We start from the raw sequence: 27,132 nt of genomic DNA, 5'->3' as shown, positions 1-27,132 counted from the left end.
AAAGCACCTGTAGTAGGCACACATGCCAAGAAATCTACGCACTGCCTTCTTGTCGATGGGCTGCTGGAACTTTGCGATGGCAGCTGTCTTCTGCGGGTCAGGGTGGACTCCAGATTTGCTGGTGACGTGGCCCAGGAACAGAAGCTCATTGTAAGCGAAGCAGCAGTTATTCCGGCTTCAGGGTGAGCCCTGATGATTTGATGGCCTCTAGCACTGTCGCAAGCTGCCTAAGGCGATGGTCGAAATTTCTGGCGAAGACGACGATGTCATCCGAATAAACAAGACAGGTCTGCCACTTCAATCCCTCTAGCCCCGTGTCCATGACCCGCTGGAATGTTGCAGGTGCCGAGCACAGTCCGAACGGCATGACCTTGAACTCGTAGAGGCTGTCTGGGGTGATGAAGGCTGTCTTTTCCTGATCTCGTTTGTCGACTTCTATTTGCCAGTAGACAGACTTGAGATCCATTGACGAGAAGTGTTTAGCATAGCAGAGCCGATCTAATGCGTCGTCTATCCGTGGTAGAGGGTATACGTACTTTTTTGTGATCTTGTTCAGTCGACGATAATCGACACATAAACGTAAGGTTCCGTCCTTTTTCTTCACCAAGACAACAGGGGATACCCCCACAGGCTTTTCGACGGCTGGACGATGTCATCACTTAGCATTTTGTTGACTTGTTGTCTTATAGCTTCACAGTTCTCGCGTCGAAACTTGCTAAGGGCTCTGGCGGAGTGGTCGAGCGTACTCTTCGGTTATTATGCAATTCTTTGTGACTGGTGTTTGTTGAATCCTCGATGACGTTGAAAAGCAGTGTTTGTATCATCGAAGCAGACTTCTGAGCGGTCGCTGCTTAATCTGGGGAGACTTGGATTTATGCTGAAGTCTGGTTCGGGAACTATGGTCGTTGGGGTAAATGCGGCAGAATCCGATAAGCCAAACGCATTGCTAGTTTCCACAATTTTTTCGATGTATGTGATTGTCGTGCCCTTGTTGACATGCTTGAACTCCTGACTGAAGTTTGTCAGCATCACTTTCGCCTTCCCTCTGTGCAGTCAAGCGATCCCTAACCTAATAGGGATCATAGGGATCCCTAATATGGACGACAATGCTCAGACTGAATCAATATTCTTCGACTTCTCTAAAGCATTTAATCACGTGGCTCACTGTCGCCTCATTTCTAAACTCTCATGCTTAAACCTTGACGAACTAACTATTTCTTGGATAAGAAACTTTTTGTCTTTTCGAAAGCAGTCCACTGTCATTGACCAGTACTCTTCCCCTTTCAGTAACGTAACATCAGGCGTACCTCAGGGAAGTGTCCTTGGACCCTTACTCTTCCTGATTTTCATCAATGACTTGCCATTTAACATTACATCCAGTGTTCATTCGCAGATGACTGTGTTAGCTACTGTCAAATCCGCTCCCCCACTGATCACATTGCTCTTCAATGTGACCTTCAATGTGTCACTAACTGGTGTTTAGATTGGCAAATGACCCTAAACACTAACAAATGCAATCTGATGACATTTACTCCCAAGAAGTCCTTCTCCATTTTCAGTTACTCACTTGGCAATAGTATCGTCGCTCGCACATCTTCATACAAGTACCTTGGAATTATTCTAACACCTAGCCTTTCATGGTCATCCCACGTTGAGAAAATAACGGCTAAAGTATCGCGCACTCTCTGATACTTAAAACGTAACCTTCGCAGCGCTCCTTCCCTCACTGGAAAGATAGCCTACCAAAATTTAGTGCAACCGCAGCTCGAATTCGCAGCTTCTATATGGTCACCTCATCAGGCATATCTAATCCATCTTCTCGAGTCGATCCAAAACCGTGCTGCACGTTTCATTGCCAGAGATTATAGCCCATTTTCGAGCCTAACTAACATCAAGCTGTCGTTGTCGCTTTCATCTTTGGAATCGCGCAGGAATGTAGCATTACTTTGTCTTCTGCACAAGATCATGCATAATGTACGCCCATCTACTTCACCACTCGTTCGTCCCTCCCGCACATCTAGACGCCTGCATAATCATCTCAGTTTCCAACGCATCTTCGGTCACACCAATGCATTCAACTGCTCAGCTTTGCCACGTGTGATTGCACTGTGGAATGGTCTTCCTGATAACATCGCTGACATTAATGACCCATTAACCTTCAGACAAAAAGTCACTGCATATTTGGCTAGTACTTAGCTAAAAACAAGTGTCTGTTTAGTTTTGTTACTTTTAACTTCATTGTTATTTATTTATGTAAATATTTGTTCTAAGGTTGTTTGCTTTACTGTATACTGAAAAGCTAGCACCTGTTCGTTTACCTTCCTTGCTTTTTATCTTTGTTTACTTTGCATTCTTTGTTTATTATTTGATTCTCGTTTTTTTTCATATTTATGTAACAAAAACTACGTTCTTGCTCCGCAATTGTTATCTGTACCGCCTCCCTCACGCAATACTCCTTCTGGAGCCTGTGACGTATATGAAATAAATAAATAAATAAAACCATCGGTAATGTTCGAGAAACTTCCAATACATGCAGGTGTGTCCTGCGCTGTGCAATAACATTTGTTAGGCGGTGAAATGTGGGGCACTCTATAAGCAAGTACACGTGTCAATATCGAGCAAATATGTTCTCCCGCAAGCTGGATGCCAACACCTATTCGCTTACATGTACAGTCACGCGAATAGTGGTGCATTACAATGATCATATTCGTCCATCCCAGTGTACTTCTCCAAAGCCTTTCGCAAGACAGTCCTGCGAGCAAAAGAGAAAGAGGCTACTCCCTTTTGCGCCCAAGTAACCCCGCCATTGGGTGGCATTAGCAGCTGTACACTCACACCATCTCTCATACTATTCTGCAACTACACCAACCGCCAGCGTTGCTTAGCTACACAGGCAAGCTGGATTACAGGAAATACAAAAGCCATGCAGGGAAAACAACAAAAGGGAGTGCAAGAGAGTCCAGCATCCCCACACAGTGGACAATTAAAATAATTGTTCGAGCAAACCAACAGTGCAACAGCTCATATGGTACATTATATAGCTGCAACGTAAACCTGCACAGTGCCTTACTGCACGTTGGGTGCAACAACGTTCATGACAGGTGCCTTCTTTCCGTGCTGCATGGCGGCGGCGCCGTCATACCACGTGCTCCATATGCAGGCCACGTCTGTTGCTGGCTTTGTGATATTGTGCTTGTGAGAAAAAGCTGCTGGCACTGTGTTTTAGGCAACTACCTTTTAGCTCAAAGCACATGGGCATGGCAACATGACAGCGTAGCACTGGCTACCTGACAAGCTACTACATATCTGTGAGCATATTCAATGACACAGAGGCTGAAAAAGACCGCTATGTTAGAATGAGATGGGGTAAGCTTCAGGGTCCTTGAACCATAGGTGTGTGTGTGTGCGTGCTAATCCGCACCATGCACCGCAGATGTGAGTAGCCAATTTGAATGCCTCATGTGTGTACCCCTTCACATTTGTGGAAGAGTATGTGAACTTCCTTCTTTGAGCAATACAGAATAAGCACTGCAGTGTACAGTGGAACCCCGTTCATACGTTTTTCACCGGACCGGGGAAAAAAAACGTAACAGCCGGGAAAACGCAACAGTGAGGAAAGCTCCGAAAATGAATGAAAAAAAGTGCAGCTTCAACTATAGACAATTTATTTCCACAGAGTGTGCTTAGGACCTAAAAAAAAGTCCAGAATTGTGGCTTGCCGTTTCTTTCGCTCGCTAGAAATCACCGCACGTTTCTCAATAGCCTGGAAGGCCGCATTGCTGTCAGCGTCGCTGTGAGGTGCGACGTACCTGCGGAGGAGGTCCAGAGCCGCAACGGCTTTTCGAAAGCTACGATTTGGCAACTCCCCGGCATCATGCGGCTCGTGCATCGCAGTCTGCGACTTCACTCGCGACCGAGATCCCAACGATCTCGGCGATGCTCTGACACTCTGACGTCCCGACAACAACATCTACGTCGTCGTATGTGACCGCCATTTTGGCTTTTGGCGAGTTTTGGCCGGGCTTGGCTATGGAGCTGGCTGCAAGAAGCCGCACGCCAATTCGATGGCGGCCTCTCGAACTGGTGTGCGGCTTCTTGCAGCCAGTTCCATAGCCAAGCCCGGCCAAAACTCGTCAAAAGCCAAAATAGCGGTTGGAGCGCGTTGCCTACTTTAGCCCAGGCGGTTTCGGGGGGCTAAGTTGCGACGTATCATGCGGGAACGTTTTCACAGCTACGACGTAACAGCGGGGTTCCTTATACATTGGATCCTATGGAAGCTATGCCGGGACCAGATGAAAACGACGTAGCAGCCGGGAAAACGCAGCAGTGAGGAACGTAACAGCGGGGTTCTACTGTAGAGGGAAGCAGCTTCCATAAGGCTCACTGTAACTAGGGGCCATATTTTGCAACAGTCAATTTAGTTTTTCATTCTCCTAGTCACCAGCACAAAGCGGCTGATTCAGTCAATAATATTGCCATCCGAACTAATGGGAGATGTTGGAGAGAATGAAAAAGGGAATGGGTTGTTACAGAGTGCAACCCCAGCTCCATCATGTTTACCTTTCATGTCTTTTCACAGTGAGTCCAGGTGTATAATTAACTACTGATGTATTAAATGCTTTGTGCAGAATGATTCTCATTCATTATACAAAGTTTGACTATGCAGCCCACACAGTGACACACTTATTGCAAGTACAGTTTATAGCAACAAAGGGAAATTTATAGTGTCTAGTAGTGTCAACAAAGTTTGTGAACAATGATCAGTTTCTCCAGTACAAGCTTTCAAACAGCTCTGAAATTGACTATAGTAATTTGAGTTAATATTATTTCATTGAATATGTTGATTTAACACCCTGTTCCTGCATGAATGATGTTGAATTTTTCAGAGTTTGTAGTTACCATATTTACCTTGCTGTAATACGTGCTTTCTTGTGTTCATATGGATGAGGTCAACTGAAAATGGCATGTAAATTATGACCAAGTACAAAAATGAGGCTCTGTTAGCCACACTATGCCACCATTGGTGTCACTGCTGTTTAAAGTACATGTTTATGCACCTAGAAAACGCACTCACCTTGAAATGCAGTGCATTAAGCAAAGTATTGCATCAAACCATTTGTTAATTGTTCTATACTTTCCTGCAGCAAAACCGAGGTCACATGACAAGAGAAGCCAAGAAAGCAGCCAAAGTTGAAAAGAAGCTTCGAGTGCTGCTGGGAGGCTATCAGGTGTGGCACTCGTGACTTCCTTCTGCATGTGCACATTCAACATATGATGATATGATGCAGCAATTTCTTCAAACAGAACAGCAAAGATAGTTTCATTAACTTTGTGAAAGCACATAAGTGCTATTGTAGGACAATATGGATACAAGAAACAGCCATATTTGTCTTAGTGCCAGACAGTAGTATTGCCTTTATCATTTCTTTCTGCAGTAGCAGTACCTGTCTATGTGTTATTCTGAAGTATGGCATTCAACTAGTATTAATTCAGATTCATGGGCACCACATTTATTGTGATAGCAATTACAGTAGAACCTTGTTGATATTGTGGCTACAAGAGACCACATAGACCGGTAAAATCTCGGCCTTCCGAGAGAAAGAACAAACCAACACTCGTAGTGTATATATTTTTTTTAATTCCGAACGCCAGCATGTGCCGCCGCCTGCCAGCGGCACCCGTCTCGTGTAGACACAAGCATCCATGTAATTCTGATGCGACGCTGACGCTGCTGCTGCTACAGAGGGCTCCTCCTCTAGAGAGGAAGAAAGTTCAACGAACGATGGAAAATCCATGTGACGCAGTGTGTCTTGGGGATCACATACGGAGAAGGAGACGTCGAGGAATGCAGCAGGGTTGCATCGCACACTGGGGGTGTCAGCAGCAAGGGTGCTTCAATGTAGGCGGTCTTGAGACATTCCAAGGCAATTATGTCTGGTCGGCCATTGATGTTCGAGACAAAAGTCATTGGACGGCATTCGAGAGCAGAATATGGTCCGGAGTAGTGGCTGCAAAGGCTTCTGCACGGCACAGTTATGCACAAAAATGGGGGTAGTGGAGGGGATTGTGGGAGAAACGTACGGAGACCTTGCTTCTTGCAAACGCGTAAGCACAGGGCATATCTGGCTGGAGAAAGCTTGCAGTTCAACAACATAGTCAACAGGTGGTGGCATATGTCTTTTGGTAGTGGTGGCAAAGAAATCGCATGGAAGGCATAGGTGAGCGCTGTAAACTACCATATTTACACGATTATAAGTCGACCTTTTCTTTTTTTTAATTTGAAAATCTGAAGTGAGGGGGGGGGGGTCGACTTACACTTGAAACCAAAACATGGCACCCGCAAAAAATCGAGACCAATGAGACATCAGGGGAGCTACAACGTAGTTACAACTTTATGTTTGCCCTATGGCCCTACTCGTAGTTTTCGCTATCTCGCGCATTTGTTCGCATTTCGGAAGGATTTTTCAACATCTTTTAGGGTTTTACAGCACACACAACACTCACGAGGGGTGTCGATAGTTGATGGAAGTGCCGCTGTTCCATTCGCGGCGGCACCCCCAGAACGGCGGCGCTCACAGGGAGTGTCATAGTTCATGGAAGAGCAGACGCCTGCTCTCGTGTTTCAATTTCTGTGTATCTCTTAGTTTGATGCGTTCAACTCGACTGCTGGCTACGTGCTACTTCCATGCTTCCTCAGTCGTCATGACTGCTCCAGGCCCACAGAACATTCGGCCCTCGTTCGCAGCAGCGTTCAAGAGGGCTGCCATCCTTTACGCCAAAGAAACAAATCACTGCGCAGCGGGCCGCAAGTTCGATGTTTCTGAAAGGCTGGTGCGAGAGTGGCGACTGCAGCGAAGCTAGATTTTCACCTGTGATGGCAAGCGAAGAATTTCCCACGGGCCGAAGTCGGGACGCTTTCCGGAGCTGTAAGCCAAGCTTGCGGCATACGTCACTGGAATTCGTGATTGGTCCCTCTCAGTGAAGTGCGCCATGGTCATGAAACAAGCCCTGATCTTCGCTTATTAAGGACCTGCTCCGCCGTGAGTACAATGAGTGGCTGGCGGCAGAAGACAGCGAACTTACGCGAACCGGACCTGTCAAAGGAGCCTCCCTGACGGCTGCGTGTGGTTGGGTGCATTCAACGTGGGCTGCTGTTCCACAAGATGTCGTAGTGCGGTCGTTTGCCAAATGTGGAATTTCACTGGACGACAACGCACTGTGAGACCGTAACAGCAATGACAATGACAGCGCTAGTGAAAAGTAGTCCAGTGACCATGCCAGCTACTAATAAATTTTCGTTACAAAATACGCCCTCGGGTATGCTCTTTTATTTTTTCCCCTGTCATACGATATGGGGGGGTCATTGCTTTACAAGAAACGAATGGTTACGTTAAATTCCCCGGATACAACACATTCCAATGCAAAAGATGCGAACGTCCCAATACCGCGATCCTAGCACAAAAACATTTGACTGTTATTTGCTCCCATTTTGAGAATATCGACATTGATCACGACTTCGTAGAAATACTTTCTAAAAAGACCAGGTCAGCTCCTATTTACATCCTTAACGTTTACAGCAGTCCCAGCTCTAAACACCACCGTTTTACTACCGTTTTTGCTCGTGCTAAACAGGAAGCTCGAAGAAACCCGCTCCTCATTGTTGGCGATTTTAACTCTCCAAATCAACTATGGGGTCACAGTACTTCCACACCTAAGGGTCGAGCTTTATGGACCCACATTCAGGATCATCAGCTCACCCTCCACAATGACTTCGACACACCCACTCGCTTAGGAAATAGTGTCTCCATAGATACATCACCAGATCTTACCCTCACCTCTCGGGTTAACTTCACTAAATGGGAAAACCTTCAAATCAATTTTGGTAGCGATCACTACGTCATACAGATTTCTGTTACCTTCTCTCACAAGCCCTTTCACACTCTGCCTCCCAAACTTACGGATTGGGACAAATTTCGGAAAACTCGCGCAAATAATGCTCCCAATTCCATTCTTGATCTACAGCAATGGATTAGTCAACTCCAAACGGACGTTGACAATCATACTACAACTATGCCACCTGACGCTCCTTTTCAAACAGCTGATGCTAAACTCTTACACATGTGGCAAGCGAAGGAATCACTACTAAAGCGGTGGAAAAGACGCCGCCATAACCGCAGGCTTCGCATACGTGTAGCCAGACTTGATGATGACATACAAGCATATGTGACCCAACTAGTTAATCAACAATGGGGCCAAGTATGTGAGAGCATGCATGGTAATCTCAGTAGTAAAAAGACTTGGCAACTGCTGAGACATTTGCTTGATCCCTCGACCTCGCGCGCGCAACACAGTCACTACATCACTCAATTATTGCACAAACACAAGGATAATATTCCCCATCTTTCTCAGGAGCTTGCACGATTACACCTCCCTCCTACCACAACTCATGAGAATTCAGATTATACAGGCGATGTTAACGAACTTCTCGACGCCCCAATAACGGAGGCAGAAGTGCGACATGCCTTAGCTTCCCTTAACACTACATCTGCTCCCGGTATAGATAATGTAAATAATAAATTACTCCGAAATCTGGACGACAAATCAATCTCTGCCCTCACAGAATACTTTAACCATTGCTTCGATAACAGCTCTCTTCCGAGCTCATGGAAAACTGCTAAAGTAATCTTTATTCCCAAACCCAATAAACCATCTGACATAGCTAATCTTAGACCTATTTCCCTCACGTCATGCTTGGGCAAAACGCTCGAACATGTCATGCTTAATCGCGTCAATAAATACGCAGAAGACAATCAGTTATTCCCGCCGGAGATGATTGGCTTTCGCCAGTCGCTTTCTTGCCAGGACGCCATGCTAAGGCTCAAGCATGACTTTCTCACTCCTACGTTTAGTAAAGACACCCAAGCCATCTTAGGACTCGACCTTCGCAGTGCATTCAACAACATAGATCATGGATCTATCTTACGTGAGTTGAATGTTATTAACTGCGGTAGAAAAATGCATGACTACATCCGCGAATTTCTTACCAATTGCACAGCTATCATAAGTCTCAATGATCAAACTTCGCCCCCAATCACCCTAGGTAGCTTTGGCACTCCTCAGGGATCTGTGCTCTCGCCGTTTCTATTTAACCTAGCTATGAGGTCTATTGCTGGGAAGCTAGCACAAATACCGGATCTCCAATATTCCTTATATGCAGACGACATTACCCTATGGATTAAGGGTGGCTCGGATGGCTACATTCAAGATACCTTACAAGAGGCTGCAGACGCAGTGGCTACGAGAGCCGGGTTCATGAACCTCGAGTGCTCGCCCACCAAATCTGAGCTGTTAATTCTATCCGCAAATAAACGTGTTACGCCGAACATTCAGATTAACATTAACGGGAAGGAAGTTCCCGTAGTAGACAAAATCCGTGTACTTGGCATGCACATTCAATCTAACAGACTCAATACGTATACACTTCAAACGGTTACTGCCAGCGTAGGTCATACCACACGGCTAATAGGAAGGGTGTGCAATAAGCACGGAGGTGTCCGCGAGGCAGAATTGCTAAGACTGGTACAGGCGTTTTCTGTCAGTAAAATCACATTCTCCCTACCCTATCTCCACTTAACTAGGGCCGAGGAAGACAAAGTTAACTCATTGATACGCAGACTCTACAAATTTGCCCTTGGAGTGCCAAGTAGAGCTTCTACTGAGAGACTTTTGGCTACAGGTACCTTGAATACTTTTAGTGAGCTCGCAGAAGCCCACCTGACCGCTCAATACCAGTGCTTATCGAACACCCACACTGGTAGGCACATCCTAAACTCCCTAAGTATTGCCCCAGCACCCATGACCAATGAGAAATTCAATATTCCCCACTCGATACATGAGCACTTTCATATCCCTCCTCTACCTAAGAATATGCACCCTGTTCATCACGAACATAGAAGGCAACAACGAGCTAAAGCCCTGCAGAAAAAGTTATTTAACTACAAAGACGTGCTCTATGTCGATGCCGCAGAGTATCCGTGTAGACATAAATTCGCCATATCAGTTGTTGACTCCACTGGCAGTATTGCGACGGGAGCATCCATTATAGCCTGTTCCTCGGAGGAGGCAGAGGAGGCGGCGGTGGCACTCGCCGCGACAATACCCAATTACTCTGTCATAGTAAGTGACTCCAAAACTGCCATACACAACTTTGGAGCGGGTAGGGTTTGCAGGACAGCCCTGGCAATTCTATCTCACAATCCGCCAGCCCAACTTCTGAGTTTAATCTGGACACCTGCTCACGCAGGCCTAATCGGCAATGAAGCGGCCCACCTAAGTGCTCGAGCTTTCACGAACCGAGCACAGGCAGGGGACGGTTCAGACGCCAATAATCTCCCTCCAGCATTCACCTCCAAAGACAGATTACTTACTTACCACGACATTTGCGGGCATTACCGCCTAGGTCGCCTAACCCTACCTCCTTTAATGATTCGGTCGTCACGCATACACGAGGTACTATGGCGTAAACTACAGACTCGCACTTTTCTGTCTCCTGCCTTACGTCACAAAATTCACCCGGGAATATACCCTAATTCAGCCTGCAAGTTTTGTTCTGCCAGCAGAGCGGACCTTAACCACATTATGTGGCAATGCAAGAACCACTCCCCTCCTCCTAACCTTTGTAGAGCTTTAAGTAGTAGGGAGCTGTGGGAGGCTGCCATGCGCAGCTACAACCCCGAACTTCAGGAAGCTATCCTGAGGTGGGCTGAGGTGGTAGAGGAGGCCTACCGCGAGTAGGATAACCTCCCTCGCCTTCTTCCCGCACTTCCTTTCCCTTTAAGATGGGATAAATAAAGTTGTCTCTCTCTCTCTAAGGGAGGACATGAGATGCCGGTGCAAACATTCAACAAGTCTATTTGACTGCGGGTGGTAAGAAATCGTGCGAAAACATGTCGTTCCAAGAAGTTTTAGTAGCTCGTTGAACAATGCCTAGTTAACTGCTGACTACGATCGTTGACTGTTGTGGATGGGCACCTGAACCTCGCGGTCACCGTAGACACAAAAGCTGCTGCAACAGTGGGCGCTGAGATGTCAGATATAGGTGTGGCTTCTGGCCACCGTGTATAGCGGTCACATGTCAGTATGTTACATTAACCTTTCATAGGTGCTAGAGGGCCAACGAGGTCCAGCTGCACAGTGTCAAAGCAAGCATCCAGTGGAAGAAAAAGCTTGGAAAGCGGAACGGAACGATGCTGGATCTTGTAGCGTTGACACGGCTAACAGCAGTGAACCCAGTCGTGAACTTGCTCGTTTAGCTGAGGTCAAACGAAACGACTGCAAAGAAGCTTCTGTGTCGAGCATATTCCAGGATGTGACAAGTTGTGCACGGTTTTAAGTAGATGTCTGAAAGGATGCCGGAGTGTAGGGTCAAGGTGTGCCAGTAGAAGTGTCGCAGACGACGGACATGCCATGTCAAAACAATATCCTCCAATTTCATTGAAGTAGGTTGACACATTCTGGGGGGTACGAAGTTCGGTGTAGTCACTTGTTGACTGGCAAGCACCTTATTTACCAGAGTCTATCGTGCACCCGACTTCCGCAGCCGAAAAAGAAAACAACATCGAACCACGATTCCAACACACATGTGACTTCCATGACTGAAAGAAAACAAGGCTGAAGACTTTTCTATTTTAAACAGTGAACAACGTTTTCATTAGGCCCGTTCTTCATTCACTATCACTCTCAGAAAGCTCCCTTTCACTGTTAGACCACAGCATCTCGTCTTCAGTGCCGTCCATCGCGTTTGAAATGCCACAACTATAGTCGATGGAATCCCAATCCAACCTTCCGCCACCCACCTTGCCACTTCGTCGATCAAAGCACGCTTCATCCTATTGCTGGCTGTGAATTTGTGGCTTCCATTCATCAGCCGCTCATCATAAAGTGCCGAAAACGGTCCTTGACAGGCTTGTTCACGCACATGTCTAGTGGCTGCAGCTGCGAAGCCATCCCGCCTGGTATTACCATCAGGTCTGTGTGACAAGCTGCAAGCTTCTCCTTGACTAGCTGTTCCAGGTGGCACTTAAAGGCATCAAGCACAAGCATCGAGCAGAGCCCTAAGCTAGCACCAGGCATCTTGCGCCACACAGTCTATCCATTCAAGAACAAGGTCAGTGTCCATCCAACCTTTCTTGTTGGCGCACACTATGACACCTTGGGGAAAGTTCACAGCCTTTGGGAGAGACTTGCACTTAAAAACAAAGGGTGCCAACTTGTGGCCGTCTGCTGTACAGATCAGCATTGCCGTTACCTGCATCTTTTCATTCCTAGATGTAAGCAGGCGAACCTGTTTGGCCCCAGTCGACTCCACTGTTGAGTTGGCAGGCATACTACAGTATACCGGAGTCTGGTCAGCGTTACCGATCTGGCTGAGTTGATAAGCGTTGCTCTGTTGCAACGATAAAACATACTGCTGAAAAGAAAACAGCTTATCTTCAAATTCCTGCGGCAACTTCTGGCACATGCCTGTCCGCCTTCACAAAGAAAATCCTTTAAACTTCATAAATCTACTAATCCATTCCTGGCTTGCTTTACGGGGGAGACGCAGGTCTTGAAATAGCAAAGAATCGAAAAAAAAGTCTATTTTCAGACTGTGCATTTTCGCTAAATTATATAGGGGTATTACTCAAGTTCACGCGTGCGCACCTGACCCTTTCTCTGGATCGCACAGCACTGGCGGAGCGGCAGTCGCTCACTAGCACTTTCGCAGCAGCCGTAACAGTCAGAGCTGTGACCCCTAAACCGCAGTTCGCAGTGAGTTGCGACCACGGCGGGTTCAGGCCAGGGGGGACAGGGTGAGTCTCGACCTAAGGTGTTTATTCACCTTAGAGTACAAGTACACCAACTGGACAACAGTAGCAAACCAAATACAAAACAAATACAAAACAAAACCACAGTGGCGGAGCGCTCCGCACGTCTGGGGCGAAATAAACCGCACAATGTGGAAACCACAAAAGAGGCTGATAAGAGTTCAGCTCACCCAGAGTGGATCCGCGCTCGGGCCCTGGGGCGGTCAGTCGCTCACAAAGGCCGAGCGCAGCAGGGGGACGGCGTGCGGCGGTCTCAGCAGCTGAATTGAGATGCGGCCAGTCGCAAGCTCCTCAGCCGAAAGACAAAAATGCATCGGGGGAATAGCGCTTCTCCCAGAATGGCGGAGAGGGAGTCTCCCCAGTTCCAAGAAAGGGAAAGGAGGGAACGGGGTGCCTTGACTGCAGCGTCGCGGCCAGGCGCGAAGAGCAGCGGGAGCAGCGAAGGTGCCCTCTCCCCGCTACCCTCCGCGAGCGAGCACGTGACTATCGCGTGATAACCGTGTGGCCGCTGCGGAGATATCGGGATGCGCGTGCGATCCCACATCCCCGCCTCCTTAAGATAACCCTTTAGCCGCTAAGAGGCCGCCGTCACCTGAGGCTTTCCTGAGAAGGACATGCTACTCCAACAGCAACACGGTTTGAGTCCGTGTTGGTGAGGGGGTAGCTCTAGCTGCAGACCGCCGTTGTCGCCATGTAGGTAGTCGCGAGCCAGGCCGGAACATTGAATGATGCCTCGGAGCAGCTTGACAGTAACGGGATGTAGAAGGAGGCAAGAAGGCTGCTTGGTCTGGGTCACCTCGCTTCTCGGCGGCATCACCTGCCTAGTCGCACATGCCGGGTCCGTGGTGGCGAAATGGCCCCTGGATTTCTCTTGGCTGCTTCGATTACGCTGACGCGATCCCCGAACCAGCCTCGAGATGGCGCAGGACAGTTGTCTTCTGATGTTCGCGGAGGTTGTTGCCCTCTGGTATGGTCGAATGCGTATCTTTCTGTTCGTCCTGACCCAGCTCTCTGTGTCGTTGCGCAGCCTCGCGGGTTTCGGCACGCAAGATCGGCAAAGGCGCGGCCGACCCACTCCTGACGATGGCTTGCACCTCGCTGCGCAGCAGGGGTCCCCTCTGTCCTTGCGGGCGAAGTCTTTCCCTCGGCCTTGAGGCTGCGGGCTTGGTTGCAGGGCTCGCAACTCGGTCGCGGAGTTGTGCGGCGCGGTTCGGCGATTTCTGCGCCGCTGCGATCATTTCGGACATGAAGTCGCTCGCTGCGCTTCTCACCTCGTTGTTGGCTGCCGGAGGGTCCTCTTTTCTCGCCGCCTGTTGCGTGAACTGCGTTGCTGACTGCTTACGGTCTGCTCGTTCGCACCGGCAGTGGCGACGGTCTTTCTTTTTGCTTGATTGTTGTTGCACGGCTCCCGACGGGTGGTCTGCTGCTGCAACAATTTGGTTAGCCCCTCTCGCTTCTTCCAAAGAGAAAGCGCGTGCTCGCTCTGGAAGGCTGCATGCTAGACATTGGAGGACCGTTCCATCCGATATCGCGCACAATTAAATAGCCTCCGCGAACCGGACAGAGTTAGTTCTGCCGAGATCGCAAGTTGTAACGCCGCACTGGGCTCGAACGTCGAGCTGTGCCACCCGATGCCGCTGCCTGCGGGCGCGGGAGAGCGTTCTCCTCGAGCCACTCGTTCCCTCTGTCGTAGTAGGGTATGAGGTCACAGACATGCACCGGTCGGCTGATCGGTCTTAACTTCAAGTCCGCCAGGCTGTACACGAGCGAAGAGACAGTCTCTCGCACCCGGTACGGTCCTGTCCATTTCGGCGCCAGAGAAGCTGAGAATTTCTTACTGGCGTCGCTCAGGACGTGATTCTGCCTCAACACCAGGTCGCCCACTTTGTAGTGAACTTCCCTATGAGAGCGGTCGTACTGCGCTTTCTGCTCGGCATGTGCAGTGCTCAGGTTCCGTCGCGCTTTTCGTAAAGCCTCCGTTACCTTCGCGCGCAGCCCAGTCGCATAATCGGCGCGTGCCGACGAAACAACCAGTTCCATGCTGCTTCGTTCCTGTAGAGTAAGTTCTACCGGATTCAACAGCTCCCTCCCAAGGTTGAGGGTGGCGGGTGTATACCCAGTCGATCGATTCACTGTCGACCTGATCACAAATCCACTTTCAGGAAGACAAGCGTCCCACTCATTGTGCGTCCCCGCAAATGCAACGAGCATGTGCTTGATGTTGCGGTTCACACGCTCAGTGGAATTCGCCTGGGCATGGTACGTGGTTGTTCTCCTGTGCTTAATGCCGAGAGCTGCACAAGAGTCCACGAATAGTTTGGCAGTGAAGTAGGACGCATTGTCCGTTATCAACTGCTCAGAATAGCCGAATCGTGTAACCACCTCGATCAGCTTTCCCATGATTACGCGTGCCGTCAGCTTCCGTAGAGGGAACAGTTCCACACACTTGCTGAAATGGTCTGTGACTACGAGAAGGAATCGGTTCCTGCTCGGTGTCCTGGGGTAAGGTCCCATGATGTCACATGCCGCAATTTGCCACGGTGTTCGGCTATTGATCGGCTGCATGAGCCCGGGTGGTCATTCTTCACGCGGCTTCACACGTTGGCACACGTTGCAAGAGTGGGCGTAGCGCATCACATCCCACTTCATTCCAGGCCAGGTAGCAAAGTGGCACAACTTCAGATAAGTCTTAGGACCACTCGCATGCCCGGTGAGGCACGTATCGTGAAAGTAGCGTAAAAGTGCTCCTCTCAGGCATGCAGGGAATCACCGCTTTGAAGGACTCATGTGTATCCTTTTCCGGGGGAATATATCTCAGTAGGACGCCGTCATAGTCTAGCAGATAGGAATCCAACGCGCTCACAGCAATACCAGCTGTTTCGGAGCGCCGCGCGGCCGCGCTGCCGGGCTCCCGGAGCCCCTCAAACACTTTCTTACAAAACGGATCCTGCCGCTATGCCGCTAACAGCTCCTTTCTGACGAACACGCTCCCCACTGAACTGACGCAGTCCAAGTGGTTCACGCTTTCGTCCTGAGAAGGGGGTTCGTCCGCCCTTCCTTCGGGACCAGCGCCGTCGAGCATTGTAACAGTTACTCTGCTCTTAGGCTGAGTCACTGAGGAGTCACGATGAGTATTAATGTTGCCCCTCCTGACAACTTCAATCATCGCAGTGTTTAGTCCGCTCTCAAGCTCAGTTTCGGGCGGGGTGAGTTGAGTAGTAATGTTACTCTTCTCACACTCAACGGGCGCGCGAAAGTGTGTCCACCACAACGTTGTTCTTTCCTCTCCTGTAGCAAATGGTAAAGTTGTATCGTTGCAGAAGTGCCCATCGCGTGAGCCGGCCGCTAGGCTCTCCTAAGCGCCTAAGCCAAGTTAGTGCCATATGATCAGTCTCAATTATGAATGGGACTGCATCAATATAGTAGTCGAACATTTTCAGAGCGAAAATGATCGCCAGACATTCCTTTTCTGTCATGGAGTAATTTTCTCTGCGGGAGTCAAAGAGCGGCTGGCAAAAGCTACCGGACGCAAACTACCTTCGTGCTGTTAGAGCAAAACCGCTCCTACGCCAAGGTCGCTGGCGTCCGTATGTATGACAAATTCTTTGTTCAAGTCTGGTAGCCTTAACTCAGTGGTTTCCACGAGCGCGTTTGCGAGGTTGCGCAGTGCCTCCTCTTGCTCGGGACCCCACCTCCACTGCTCACCTTTCCTCAACAGCATAGTCAAGGGGGCTTGCAGTGCAGCGCAGTTTGGGATGACTGTCGGTAGAAGTTCGCCAGCCCAAAAAGCATCTCAGTCCGACTATGTCTGCCGGTTACGGGTAGTTCAACAATGCCTGAACCTTGCCATCACACGGGAGAAGGCGTCCGTTATCAAGTTTAAACCCCAGTAACGTTACTCGGGTTGCTGCGATCTGGGTTATCCCCGCCGACCTCAGATGCCCCAACACGTCCCTGAGACGGCGTAAGTGCCCATCAAAGGTACGCGAGTATACCACAACATCGTCCAGGTAAGCAAGAGCATAGTGCCACCTTGCGTCACCCAAGACACGGTCCAGCAGGCACTGGTAAGTCGCAGGCGCACTGACAAGTCCGAAGGGCATGGGTAAACTGGAAAAGGCCCCTGTGACAAGTGAAAGCAGTCTTCTCTCGGTCACAAGGATCTACCTCCAGATGTGGGATCGCACGCGCATCCCGATATCTCCGGAGCGGCCACGCGGTTATCACGCGATAATCACGTGCTCGCTCGCGGAGGGTAGCGGGGAGAGGGCACCTTCGCCGCTCCCGCTGCTCTTTACGCCTGGCTGCGACGCTGCAGCCAAGGCACCCCGTTCCCTCCTTTCCCTTTCTTGGAACCGGGGAGCCTCCCTCTCCGCCGCTCGGGGAGAAGCGCTATTTCCCCGATGCATTTTTGTCTTTCGGCTGAGGAGCTTGCGACTGGCCACATCTCAATTCAGCCGTTGAGACCGCCGCACGCCGTCCCCCTGCTGCGCTCGGCCTTTGTGAGCGACTGACCGCCTCAGGGCCCGAGCGAGGATCCGCTCTGGGTGAGCTGAACTCTTTATCAGCCTCTTTTGTGGTTTCCACATTGTGCGGTTTATTTCGCCCCAGACGTGCGGAACGCTCCACCGCTGTGGTTTTGTTTTGTATTTGTATGTGTGGTTTGCTGTTGTTGTCCAGTTGGTATACTTGTACTCTAAGGTGAATAAACACCTTAGGTCGAGACTCACCCTGTCCTCCCTGGCCTGAACCCGCCGTGGTCGCAACTCACTGCGAACCGCGGGTTAGGGGTCACAGCTCTGACTGTTAGGGCTGCTGCGAAAGTGCTAGTGAGCGACTGCCGCTCCGCAGCGCTGTGCGATCCACAGAAGGGTCAGGCGCGCGCGTGAACTTGAGTAATACCCCTATATTTGGCACCCAACGTGGGGCGCCAAATATAGGGGTACTACTCAAGTTTGCGCGTGCGCACCTGACCCTTCTCTTCGTCGCGAGTCACTTCCACCTGTTGTACGTGCCGTCTTTCTGGCTGTTTTCGAGCTTCGTGTGCGGCATACACTAGCAAAATGGTTTCGGCCATTACAGTTCTTGCAATACCTCCCTATTGCTGGACATCTTGCCGTTTTTTGATGTTGTAAGCCGCATTTCAGGAAGGTGGCAGTCTTTGCTTTTACAGCATCAATGTTCCTTTCCTATTCAAAAGAAGTGCTGCCACCCTGGTTGCCTCAGATTTCAGCAACGTGTTCTTTGCTCTGTTGTTTAGCACGGCAAATCTAAACCGCTTTTGCGTAGTTGGGATTTTCAGAAATAAGTCTCTGCTGCAGTTCTTTGTCTCGTATTCCAAGGATTATTTTACTGCATTGAAGTCTCACTTCAATCTCGCCAAATTAACACTGCGCAGCTAGAGCCTTCAGTTCTGTGAGCCATTCGTTAAATGACTCGCCCTCACGCTGGTTCCTGGAACCAAGCCAAAACTCGTTGTAGGTGAGATTTGTAACTGGTCTGTAATGCTCTTCAAACTTCTGCATTAAAACTTTCCGATCATTCTTCTGCCCCTCGTTTTCAAACTTGAAGGTTCGGTAAACACGCCTTGCATCTTCACCGATAGCCATTAAAAATGTAGCGGTCTGAACATCCTAGGGCCGTTGACTCAGCCTTGTCGCTTTTGCAAAAAATTCGAACACTTTTCCAGATGTTCCAGTTGTGGAAAATGTCGCCAGTAATGTCGAGCGGCTTGGGCAGTGGTAGCAGAGTCGAAGTCATCGTCATGGCTCGAGTTTGTCATTCCGGATGAACCCTTGTTTCCTTCATAGGAATTAATACTGCTGTATTGCTGCTGTTAAGCTGTGATCCTATGGCAAGACTTGCTGCATGGGCAGGAACTAACTTCCGTGCCCACTTCTGACACCATGTAAGCCAGACGAGTAGCAGGTAACAAAAAGCACTTTATTCAGAAACGCAGCTGAGTATATGAGGAGCATTGCAATAAGCAGTGGGCATGTTGCACATGTGCACTGGTTGACTTCCAGGCTTGATGTTGCACTCCAGTACATACATAATGTACAATTTGGTAAAAATAATGAATAAATAAATAAAATAAAAGTGACTGCAGCATGAAAAAAATTTACTTGCCATCCCAGCCCTGTGAAAGTGGATGCCCAGCGAAGCTGTTGCAAAACCACCTCTGCAACTACTGAGGGGGGTATGCAATGCTTAATTTATGGTTCAGATGCTTGTTTTGAACTTGTTCTTTTTGAAGTGTATGCTGTTCTGTGCATTGCATGGGTGATTTCAACGAATGTATACAACGTTTCGCTTCACTTTGCTGAGCACTTGCAACCTCTGCCTTATGGCAGTATGAGCCATTGCATTTTTTGCCTGATTACGGAGGTATGAGCCATTGCTTACGGGGGTATGAACCACTGATGATGATGATAGGGCTTGTTTTGAGCTTGTTCGTTATTGAAATGTAAGCTGTTCTGTACGTTGTATGCATGATTTTAATGAATGTATGTTGTGTTCACTTCACTTCGCTGGGTGCTTGTAGCCTCTGCATGATGAGGGAGATGAGCCATTGCATTTTTTGCTTGCTTACGGAGGTATGAACCACTGATGATGATGATAGGGGCTTGTTTTGAGCTTGTTCGTTATTGAAATGTAAGCTGTTCTCTACTTTGTATGCATGATTTTAATGAATGTATGTTGTGTTCACTTCACTTCGCTGGTGCTTGTAGCCTCTGCATGATGAGGGAGATGAGCCATTGCGTTTTTGCTTGTTTAGGGGCTTATGAGCCATTGCTGATGATGATAGTTTCTGCTCATGGATGACAGACACATAAAATGCCTACCACTGAGAGGCTGACAGCTTGGCTGTAAAACCATAATTCACTTGTAGTGAACTGTACCTTTACACATAATGTGCACATAATTTCCGTAATACATGTGAGTGCATCGTAGAGAACGAAACAAACACAATCGAGAAAAAAGAAATGTGGTTATCATCTTCTTTTACGAAAAAGAAAGAGAAAACAGGCTAATGTCGCAATACAATGTCGCATAGTCACACCGCACAATGTTTATAGATCTATAAACGTTGATTCCATATGCTTGGACCATGCACTATATAGTACAAAGATATCTGTAATCCAGCCCCTATCACTGCTTCGGACACTCGTGCAGTTCGTGAGCGGTCGCTTTGCTGGACAATTTTAATTCACACTGTAAGGTATGCTGTTATTATTAACCAAAACTATTTTATTCATGTGTGGAAACCTAATCCACCAAACAAAGTAGTAACACAATGTAATATAACAGTTTAAATGCTTGTCAAAGTATAACAGCACAGCTCCTATCATATCAGAACGGTACCCAAGCTGTTACGATCGTTCATGGCTCCTAAACTGCAGCATAGAACCATAGAAGAGTACTGCTATAAGGTGGCATTCGTGAATGGAACATTCAGAAATACACAATTGATCTCCGACGCTGATTGTAGACCAAAATATGCCCACACGCATTGCACTGCGTGCTTCATCCGCCTCAACGCCAGCAGAAACTCTGGCCATGCCGAATTACACGACTTCAGCATGTCTTACAGAACCGTTTACCACGTAGAAAATGCACGTCATACTAAATGGACCGCACAAGCGTTAAAATAAATGCCAGAAACTACTACCGAGCGTATACCTGCCATGCAAGACTGAGCGCTCGCTTAAGCCAGCATGCCCACTGCCCATAGATGGTGCCACTGCGTAGCAATATGGTGGCTCCTATGAAAAAACGGTGTATATGCTCGTCATAGGTGCAAGTCACCATAGACGAGCTCAAGTCTGAGCGAGGACCAAACAAAGGGGCCAGTGGATGAGAGGAAACATGTGTACGCACCTGATGCTGCCTCGAAGAGGTAGGCCTTACACTTGCTTTGCCGGTTCCACTGGTTATGCTGCTATGGCTGGTACGGCTGGCAGCACAACGTGCCGCCACTGAAAACTGGTCCGTGGAAAAAGCCCACCTCCGAAAACTGTCGCAGGTGAAAAGAAAGCGGCACTGGGGTGGCAGAATAGGTCAACGCCCGCACAATGGTGACAGGGTTCACCTCGGTCCTTTCAAGGTTTAGCTTAAATGTGCAGTGAATACTTACGTCCATGCGAACTAGAGTGCGAAACAGAGTAATGTGTGCCACCATGCAATAAGGGAGACCACAGTTCTGCTGTCTCACTCGCTCTGTAGGCAACACCGCTTGTAAGTGTGAACTTCCCATACATTGTAATTTGCATCGTATAAAAAGCAAACACCTATAATATATAAAGAATGTGATTTTCAACAATACACACACACAGTATTCCGGGGTTGCATGGTAATAATCTTCAGCCCTGGTAGCAGAACCTCACTATGAGGCGTCGTGGCATACAGTTTCTTGCAATTGTCTGTGCCAGTTTAAAGTTATAACCCCAACTTAATGCGCGAATGGCATGTTCGATTCTATCACTATAAATCATAGTCTTGTCATTTCCACCAAAATCTCAACGGCAGTTATCTCAAATCTCAACGGCAAACGGGTGCTTGACCACGTTTTCAGCACTGTCGTCTGTTCCCACTGTTCAAGTTTTTACACCTTCGGAGACGGTAGAGAAGAGTCCATGGGATCTTCATCTGAACACAGATGCTCTTCATCATCACTGGCACTTTCATCACCTTGGCTCTCCACATCGTCTAGCTGAACATCCTCATCATCGCTGATGTCGCTCTCGGCCTCACTGTTGAACACAAGTTCAGGAATTTCCTCTTGTGTCAAAGAATGTTTTTTCTGCGATGCCATGTTTTGCATGACACTGGGACGCAAGCTTTTTGCCTTCTAAAAAACAAAAATCAACCTCAAACAGTGGACAACTAGGTCCATCTAGTGGAAAACATATGAAGCAAAACGAAAACACCTTGTTTTGTGCTGCCATCTACTGAATAAAGTCACAAGCAACCATTTCCTGAGCGGCCGGCCATAGCGACTTTGGCCTTTCATGTCGCGGCCGGCAATCCGCCTTTCGCGTCACGGCCAGCGATCTGCCGCCCGCGGAAGCCAACGGGTGAAGGCTGATGGCTAGTGGTGAAGACTGTCTCTGTTCACAGTGTGCATCTTTGGCATTGCATTGACAAGTGTACGAAGCTGCATCCTGTTTATGCTGTGCATTTTCAAGCACAAAAAGCACATTAAATGTTTTATTAGTATTGTGACTTTCCTCAAGATTAAACATCTATTGCATCTGGTTGCGTAGTGTCCTGAAAGCACAGGTAAGCATTGTAATGTTTGCTGGGACACTCATACTGTTCTGCAGTAGATATTTTCATGCTGCATATAATGTCCTCATGTATTTTGAACTTTACCTGTAGTAAGTGATTGTTTCTGAATTTGATATTTGTTCAGTGAGACACCCATACTTTTACATCTTAATATTTCAGTCACGAGGACAGGCTTTGATAAAGCAGATCCAGGAACTTGCTGAGCAGATTGAGCAGACCCACTTGGAATTGAAGACTTTCCGAGCTCTTCAGGAGCATGAATCATTGGCCATCCCAAAAAGGGTTGAGGTAAGGAGATGCCTTCATCACAAGGCAGCAAGGGATACTTGCAGTAGAAGCTGCGGGGCCAATTTAAAAGCTTCCTTCCTCTTCGCATCATCAAAAATAAAATTATTTAGGAGCCTGCAGACCCATGATGATACATGCACAACCATCTTGCCTGTTCTTTATCTGCATTCTTACTAGCAAGCATCCAGCAATTCTAATAATAAATCTTGTCACTTTCCCCTGGCAAGCACAAAGGTAGTGAAAGATTACACAACTCTGTAGAGCAGGAAAAGACAAACGAGAGTATTGCAGAGCTGCCCATTTTGATAATGGGCCTCTTCGATTTTCGGAGTTCTGGCAGCCAGCTAGTTCCGTTCCTGATAGGAAGTCACATGGGCTAGGATCCCAAGACAATCCGAAACTGCCCAAAGTTTGCAAAATCGAACGCCGGGGCTGCTGGCCGCGGGATAATTGTAAACATGCTACCAGCATGGCAGCGCCCAGCAAGGCCGGTGCACACTCGGCGTAGTCGGCTCATTTATGCGGTGCCAACTTGAAAAGATATAGTTGCATTCAGGGACATAGTCACTTTCGCGATATTTTGCGCAACTCTGCACAGGACGCGCACTGAGCCAACCGCACTTTGCACAGTGCAACAACGGCGTCCAAGGCGTCCGATGCCAAGACGCGAAATCGGATGTGATTGTATCCCTGAAAACGATTGCTTGAAGATGCCTGCTCACAGCGATCACGTTGCCCATCGGTGACATTGATAAGTTGGCGCTTTGTCGTCACCTGAGAAGACATGAAAAAGCCGGATATCGGGTACATCTTATGCGCATAAAATTTCGTGCCAACATGCTTGGGCTTCGATTTCAGAAAGTTTGTTTCGGCTGATGGTGCTTCTGTTATGACCCTACAAAGTGGGGATGCGGATGGCACATGAAAATGCACGCCGCCTGTGACCAGTGAAAAGTTTCACACGAAAAGCAGTGTTGGTCGCCATCATGAGAGCAATAAGCTAATGTACGTGTGCCTAGTACTCAACCAGTGCATTCTTAACATCAACGGCCTGCAGTTCGAACACATTTCGGTCTCGAGCTGCCACCCAATCATACGACGGAGAGACAGAGTGAACACAGGCTAGCTGCAACACCTTCGCTATCTCGAGAAAAAGGGGATATCGCTGCATACATACGCGAGATATGTGAAAAAGAACACCATCAGAGAAAGATGAATGGAAAATGTACTGCAATGTGTGTGAATGAGCGTCTACAACTTGTGTGGAACACGATACAGATAACATGCACGCATGAGAGTGCGGCGCGCTGTTTACCACCAGGAAGGCGCCTTCATGGGAAACACGCACACACAAAAGCTTCAAATGGTTCACCGCCGCTTGTATCGCACCACCTCGCAATGCGGAACGGTGTGTTAGAACTTACGAAGATAACGCTAGAAGTAAGGAAATCCAAAGATGACCGTAGCCACTCAGCTGAGCGAGGCAAGTCCGCAAGTGCCCCGTTGCTATCCATCAAGTTCCCACAAAAATGGCGGAAAGCGCTTACCACCTCTTTTAGTTGTCTGCAAGCCAGAAAACTTCCAGGTAGCAGCCAGACCAAAATCATCCTGGAATGTTCTGGCAGCCCACGGGTATCCAGAACCGTCCAACCCGAATAACACGAATGCTCGGCGGAAGTGTGTGGTGGACAGAGCAGTCCGAGAAAAACAAAGACGCTCTGGTTTACTCTGGTAGCCAGTGCAAGCTTTTTTCACTTTAGGTCTTCACTCTTAAGTCAGCAGCAATGTCAGAGTGTCTACCAACTGGGAAAACCAGTAATTCTCAGTGATTCTGAATAGTCTAGAAATACTCAGGAAATTGTGCCTCTATGAGGAAAAATTAGCTGTAATTTTACTGAAAGGGAACGAAGATTGCGGTAATGCTGGCTCAATCAACAAAGAGGAATCGTAACGAATTGTCTTTAACGGGGTGTCGGCTGGAGTAGTTGCCAGAATACAGTCAATGACTGACTTTCCGGACGCCCGATAATTCAAACTGCTTTGCAGCACCACCATGGTACCCCAGAAAGTCAATATATAAGAACGTCTAAAATTTTGGATGCAAGAACCCTTCGCCGCCCAATTTTCCCGATTTTTTTGCCGTGACCGCAGGTTCGAAACGGCATTAATCAGACACCACCGCCGCCATTTTTATTACCTTGCCGCCTTGAACCGGCGCTCTCGCACACAGATCCGCTGGCAGCTGCAGCCAACACCGCGGCAAAGCTAGGCCTAGCTGCTTCAACATTCGCTATTAAGATTCATGCCATTCAGTGCCGTGTTTTTAATTGAAAGATTTCGCCACTGTCAGCAGTGGCACCGACTCCGCCTTTGTGGTCCTCGTGATTGGCTTCGAATCTCTGAAAGCACGGCGCGTTGCATAATGCAGGTTCCCGAAAGTCTGCCTTGCCTCATTAGAGCAATGTTACACGGTGATGGCAATTGTCACGGGACACAGTATGTATTCCTTAATTATACATGCCATCTCATGTCACAGTACGAGCACCAATATGCCTAATAAGTCTACTGGCAGGCCTTGAGAGCTTTTTTGGATGTACCTTTGGCGATTTGAGCCCTTACGGGCAGTAAAAAACATGCATTAATTTTTTAGAACTGTTCGATTTTTCAGATGTTTTCACGGCCCCTAGGGAGTCCGAAAAATCGGACGTTGGCTGTAAAACTGACCAAGAGGATGCTTCAAATGATCCGTGGGGCGAACGCGCGGCGGAAGGACAAGAATAGAAAGGACCTACACATTGAGCTTGAGCCCAAAACACAGCGTGTTGGCTAATGCTGAGATGCAGGTGTCCCTCATCCAAACCAAAATAAACTCTTTAAAGCAGTGAAACACAACACTGAGGCGATGTGCAGGGGCTGAGAATATGTTAGGACAATTGAGGTTGACTTACCAGCTGTTAAGAGAGAATCTCACTTGTGACAAAGTTTGGGCCTCATATCAATGAGCTTGCTATCAGTTGATAGCAATAGCTCACATTCGAAAAATAGTTGCTTTTGTACACATATGCTTTTTATACGTATTTGAGTATGTTCAACTCGATTTGCAGTGTGTTTTAGCAATTATTTCGAAGATATTTTATTGGCTGTGCATTTTACTAACCCCTTGCGTCTGTTTTCTTTTTTAATAATAAACACTACTCCTTACTATTCAAACTGGATTAAGTCATTTTTTTATGTTTTAACATGCTTACTGGAGAGTGACAGCATCAGGTTATATGGTGTCAGCCTGTACTGACCTAAAAAAATTTCTGTGTCACTCAGGGAATTTTGCAAAGGCACTCAGGGAAAACCTGGAAAACTCAGGGAATTTGGAAATGTCAACTTGTTAAGGCACCCTGAATATCTTGTTTTACAGCAAGTTGTCATACATTCAGGTGTGCTGCCTGCGTGGTTTATTATGGCCTCAAACATTGCCCCAGGTTTCAATTAAGCTTGAGTTACGTTGCACTCCCAATGTTGTTTTGCCTTAATGCACGCATGTCAGAGTGAAAAGAATGTCCATTTGTTGTAGGCTTTGACTGAAGATGTAAACCGTCAAGTGGAGAGAGAAAAGGCACTGCAGAAGCGCTATGATGACCTGCTTCAACAGAAGGAACTCATTGAAGAAGCCCTGCTGGACATCAGAGCATAGAGGTCTCAGAAGAGTCAGGCATACATCTGTCTTGGCCACTGCATCACCATTGTTACAACTAACCAACTTCAGTTGTAGTTTGCCAGCCTCTTGTGTGAGATAAAGGTGCTTAATAAACATGTTAGAATGTTAGTGTTTATGCATGTAAGCACACTCGTTTAACAGAACAGAAGCACATAATTTTTGATCCAACTTCTACATATTTGCATCATTCACGCATATTTATAACAGGCACAAAAGTATTGTAGATAATTAATCACTGTCATTAAATTTGTCAATAAAATTTCGTATTTTTTATTCACACTGACAGCACACTGAACCGTTATTGTGTCACAGTTGTGCAAGGGTTCCACAGCCAAGTGTCTCGGTTGTTATCCACAGACTGGCTACACCTAGGTTCTAAGGCCTGTTTCACGGCGGTGGTCGTAGCCACCGTTACTAGATTACTTCTTTCAGTTTGCAAACTCCGCCTGGATGCGGCGGCAAATGTGGCCCCCTTCGGTTCCCGCTCGCAAGATGGCGCTTCTGACACCATTGGCCCGGTCGCATCATCGTTACGGAGCCTGCGCGCTTCGTTCAACGCAATTTATGCAGTTAGTCATGTGTAATGGGAGTTATTTTCGAGATAGTGAGCAAATGTTATTTCCACTTCACTACTAGAGTATCATTTGAGCCATTAGAGCGATGCCACCCGACAGAGGTGCTACTGAGATGCCTGAACCTAGCTACTGCTGCACGGGACTCGTCTATTGAGCTGCGAGGATTCATCGGTTTCTTGTTCTTTTTAATTCAGTTTTGCATAAAATCACATGTTAGCGGTGAGCCACGTAAAATAGGTATCTGATGCCGCCGAAAATACTGAAACCTAAAGCTTAGAACCACCCTTTGCTCCAGAACACTTAATGCTAGGATACGCGTTTATTAAATGCAAGATACTCAACTACTTCAGTGAAAGCTCGCCGTTCTTAAGGCTATAAAACGCGAAAAATGACGAGAACA

At 47.9% G+C, this 27,132-nt stretch overlaps 1 protein-coding gene across 2 annotated transcripts in view; it reads left to right on the top strand.

Moving 5' to 3' along the window:
- Window positions 1-26,440, top strand: part of Cdc5 (cell division cycle protein 21) — a 171,759-nt gene extending 145,319 nt beyond the window's left edge. Inside the window, exons 12-14 of one of the 2 annotated variants that reach the window (XM_075697260.1) lie at window positions 5,145-5,228; window positions 22,317-22,445; window positions 26,014-26,440. In XM_075697260.1, the coding sequence (XP_075553375.1) occupies window positions 5,145-5,228; window positions 22,317-22,445; window positions 26,014-26,133 (333 nt within the window). In that variant the 3' untranslated portion in view covers window positions 26,134-26,440. The remainder of the gene's footprint in view (window positions 1-5,144; window positions 5,229-22,316; window positions 22,446-26,013) is intronic. The other variant, XM_075697261.1, reaches the window with a different exon arrangement.
- The last annotated feature ends 692 nt before the right edge of the window (window positions 26,441-27,132 follow it).

Source organism: Dermacentor variabilis, chromosome 6 (assembly GCF_050947875.1).
Source record: "Dermacentor variabilis isolate Ectoservices chromosome 6, ASM5094787v1, whole genome shotgun sequence".
Lineage (NCBI taxonomy): Eukaryota > Metazoa > Arthropoda > Arachnida > Ixodida > Ixodidae > Dermacentor > Dermacentor variabilis.
Note: the sequence above shows the minus strand (reverse complement) of the source record. Positions and strands in the feature narration are given on the sequence as shown.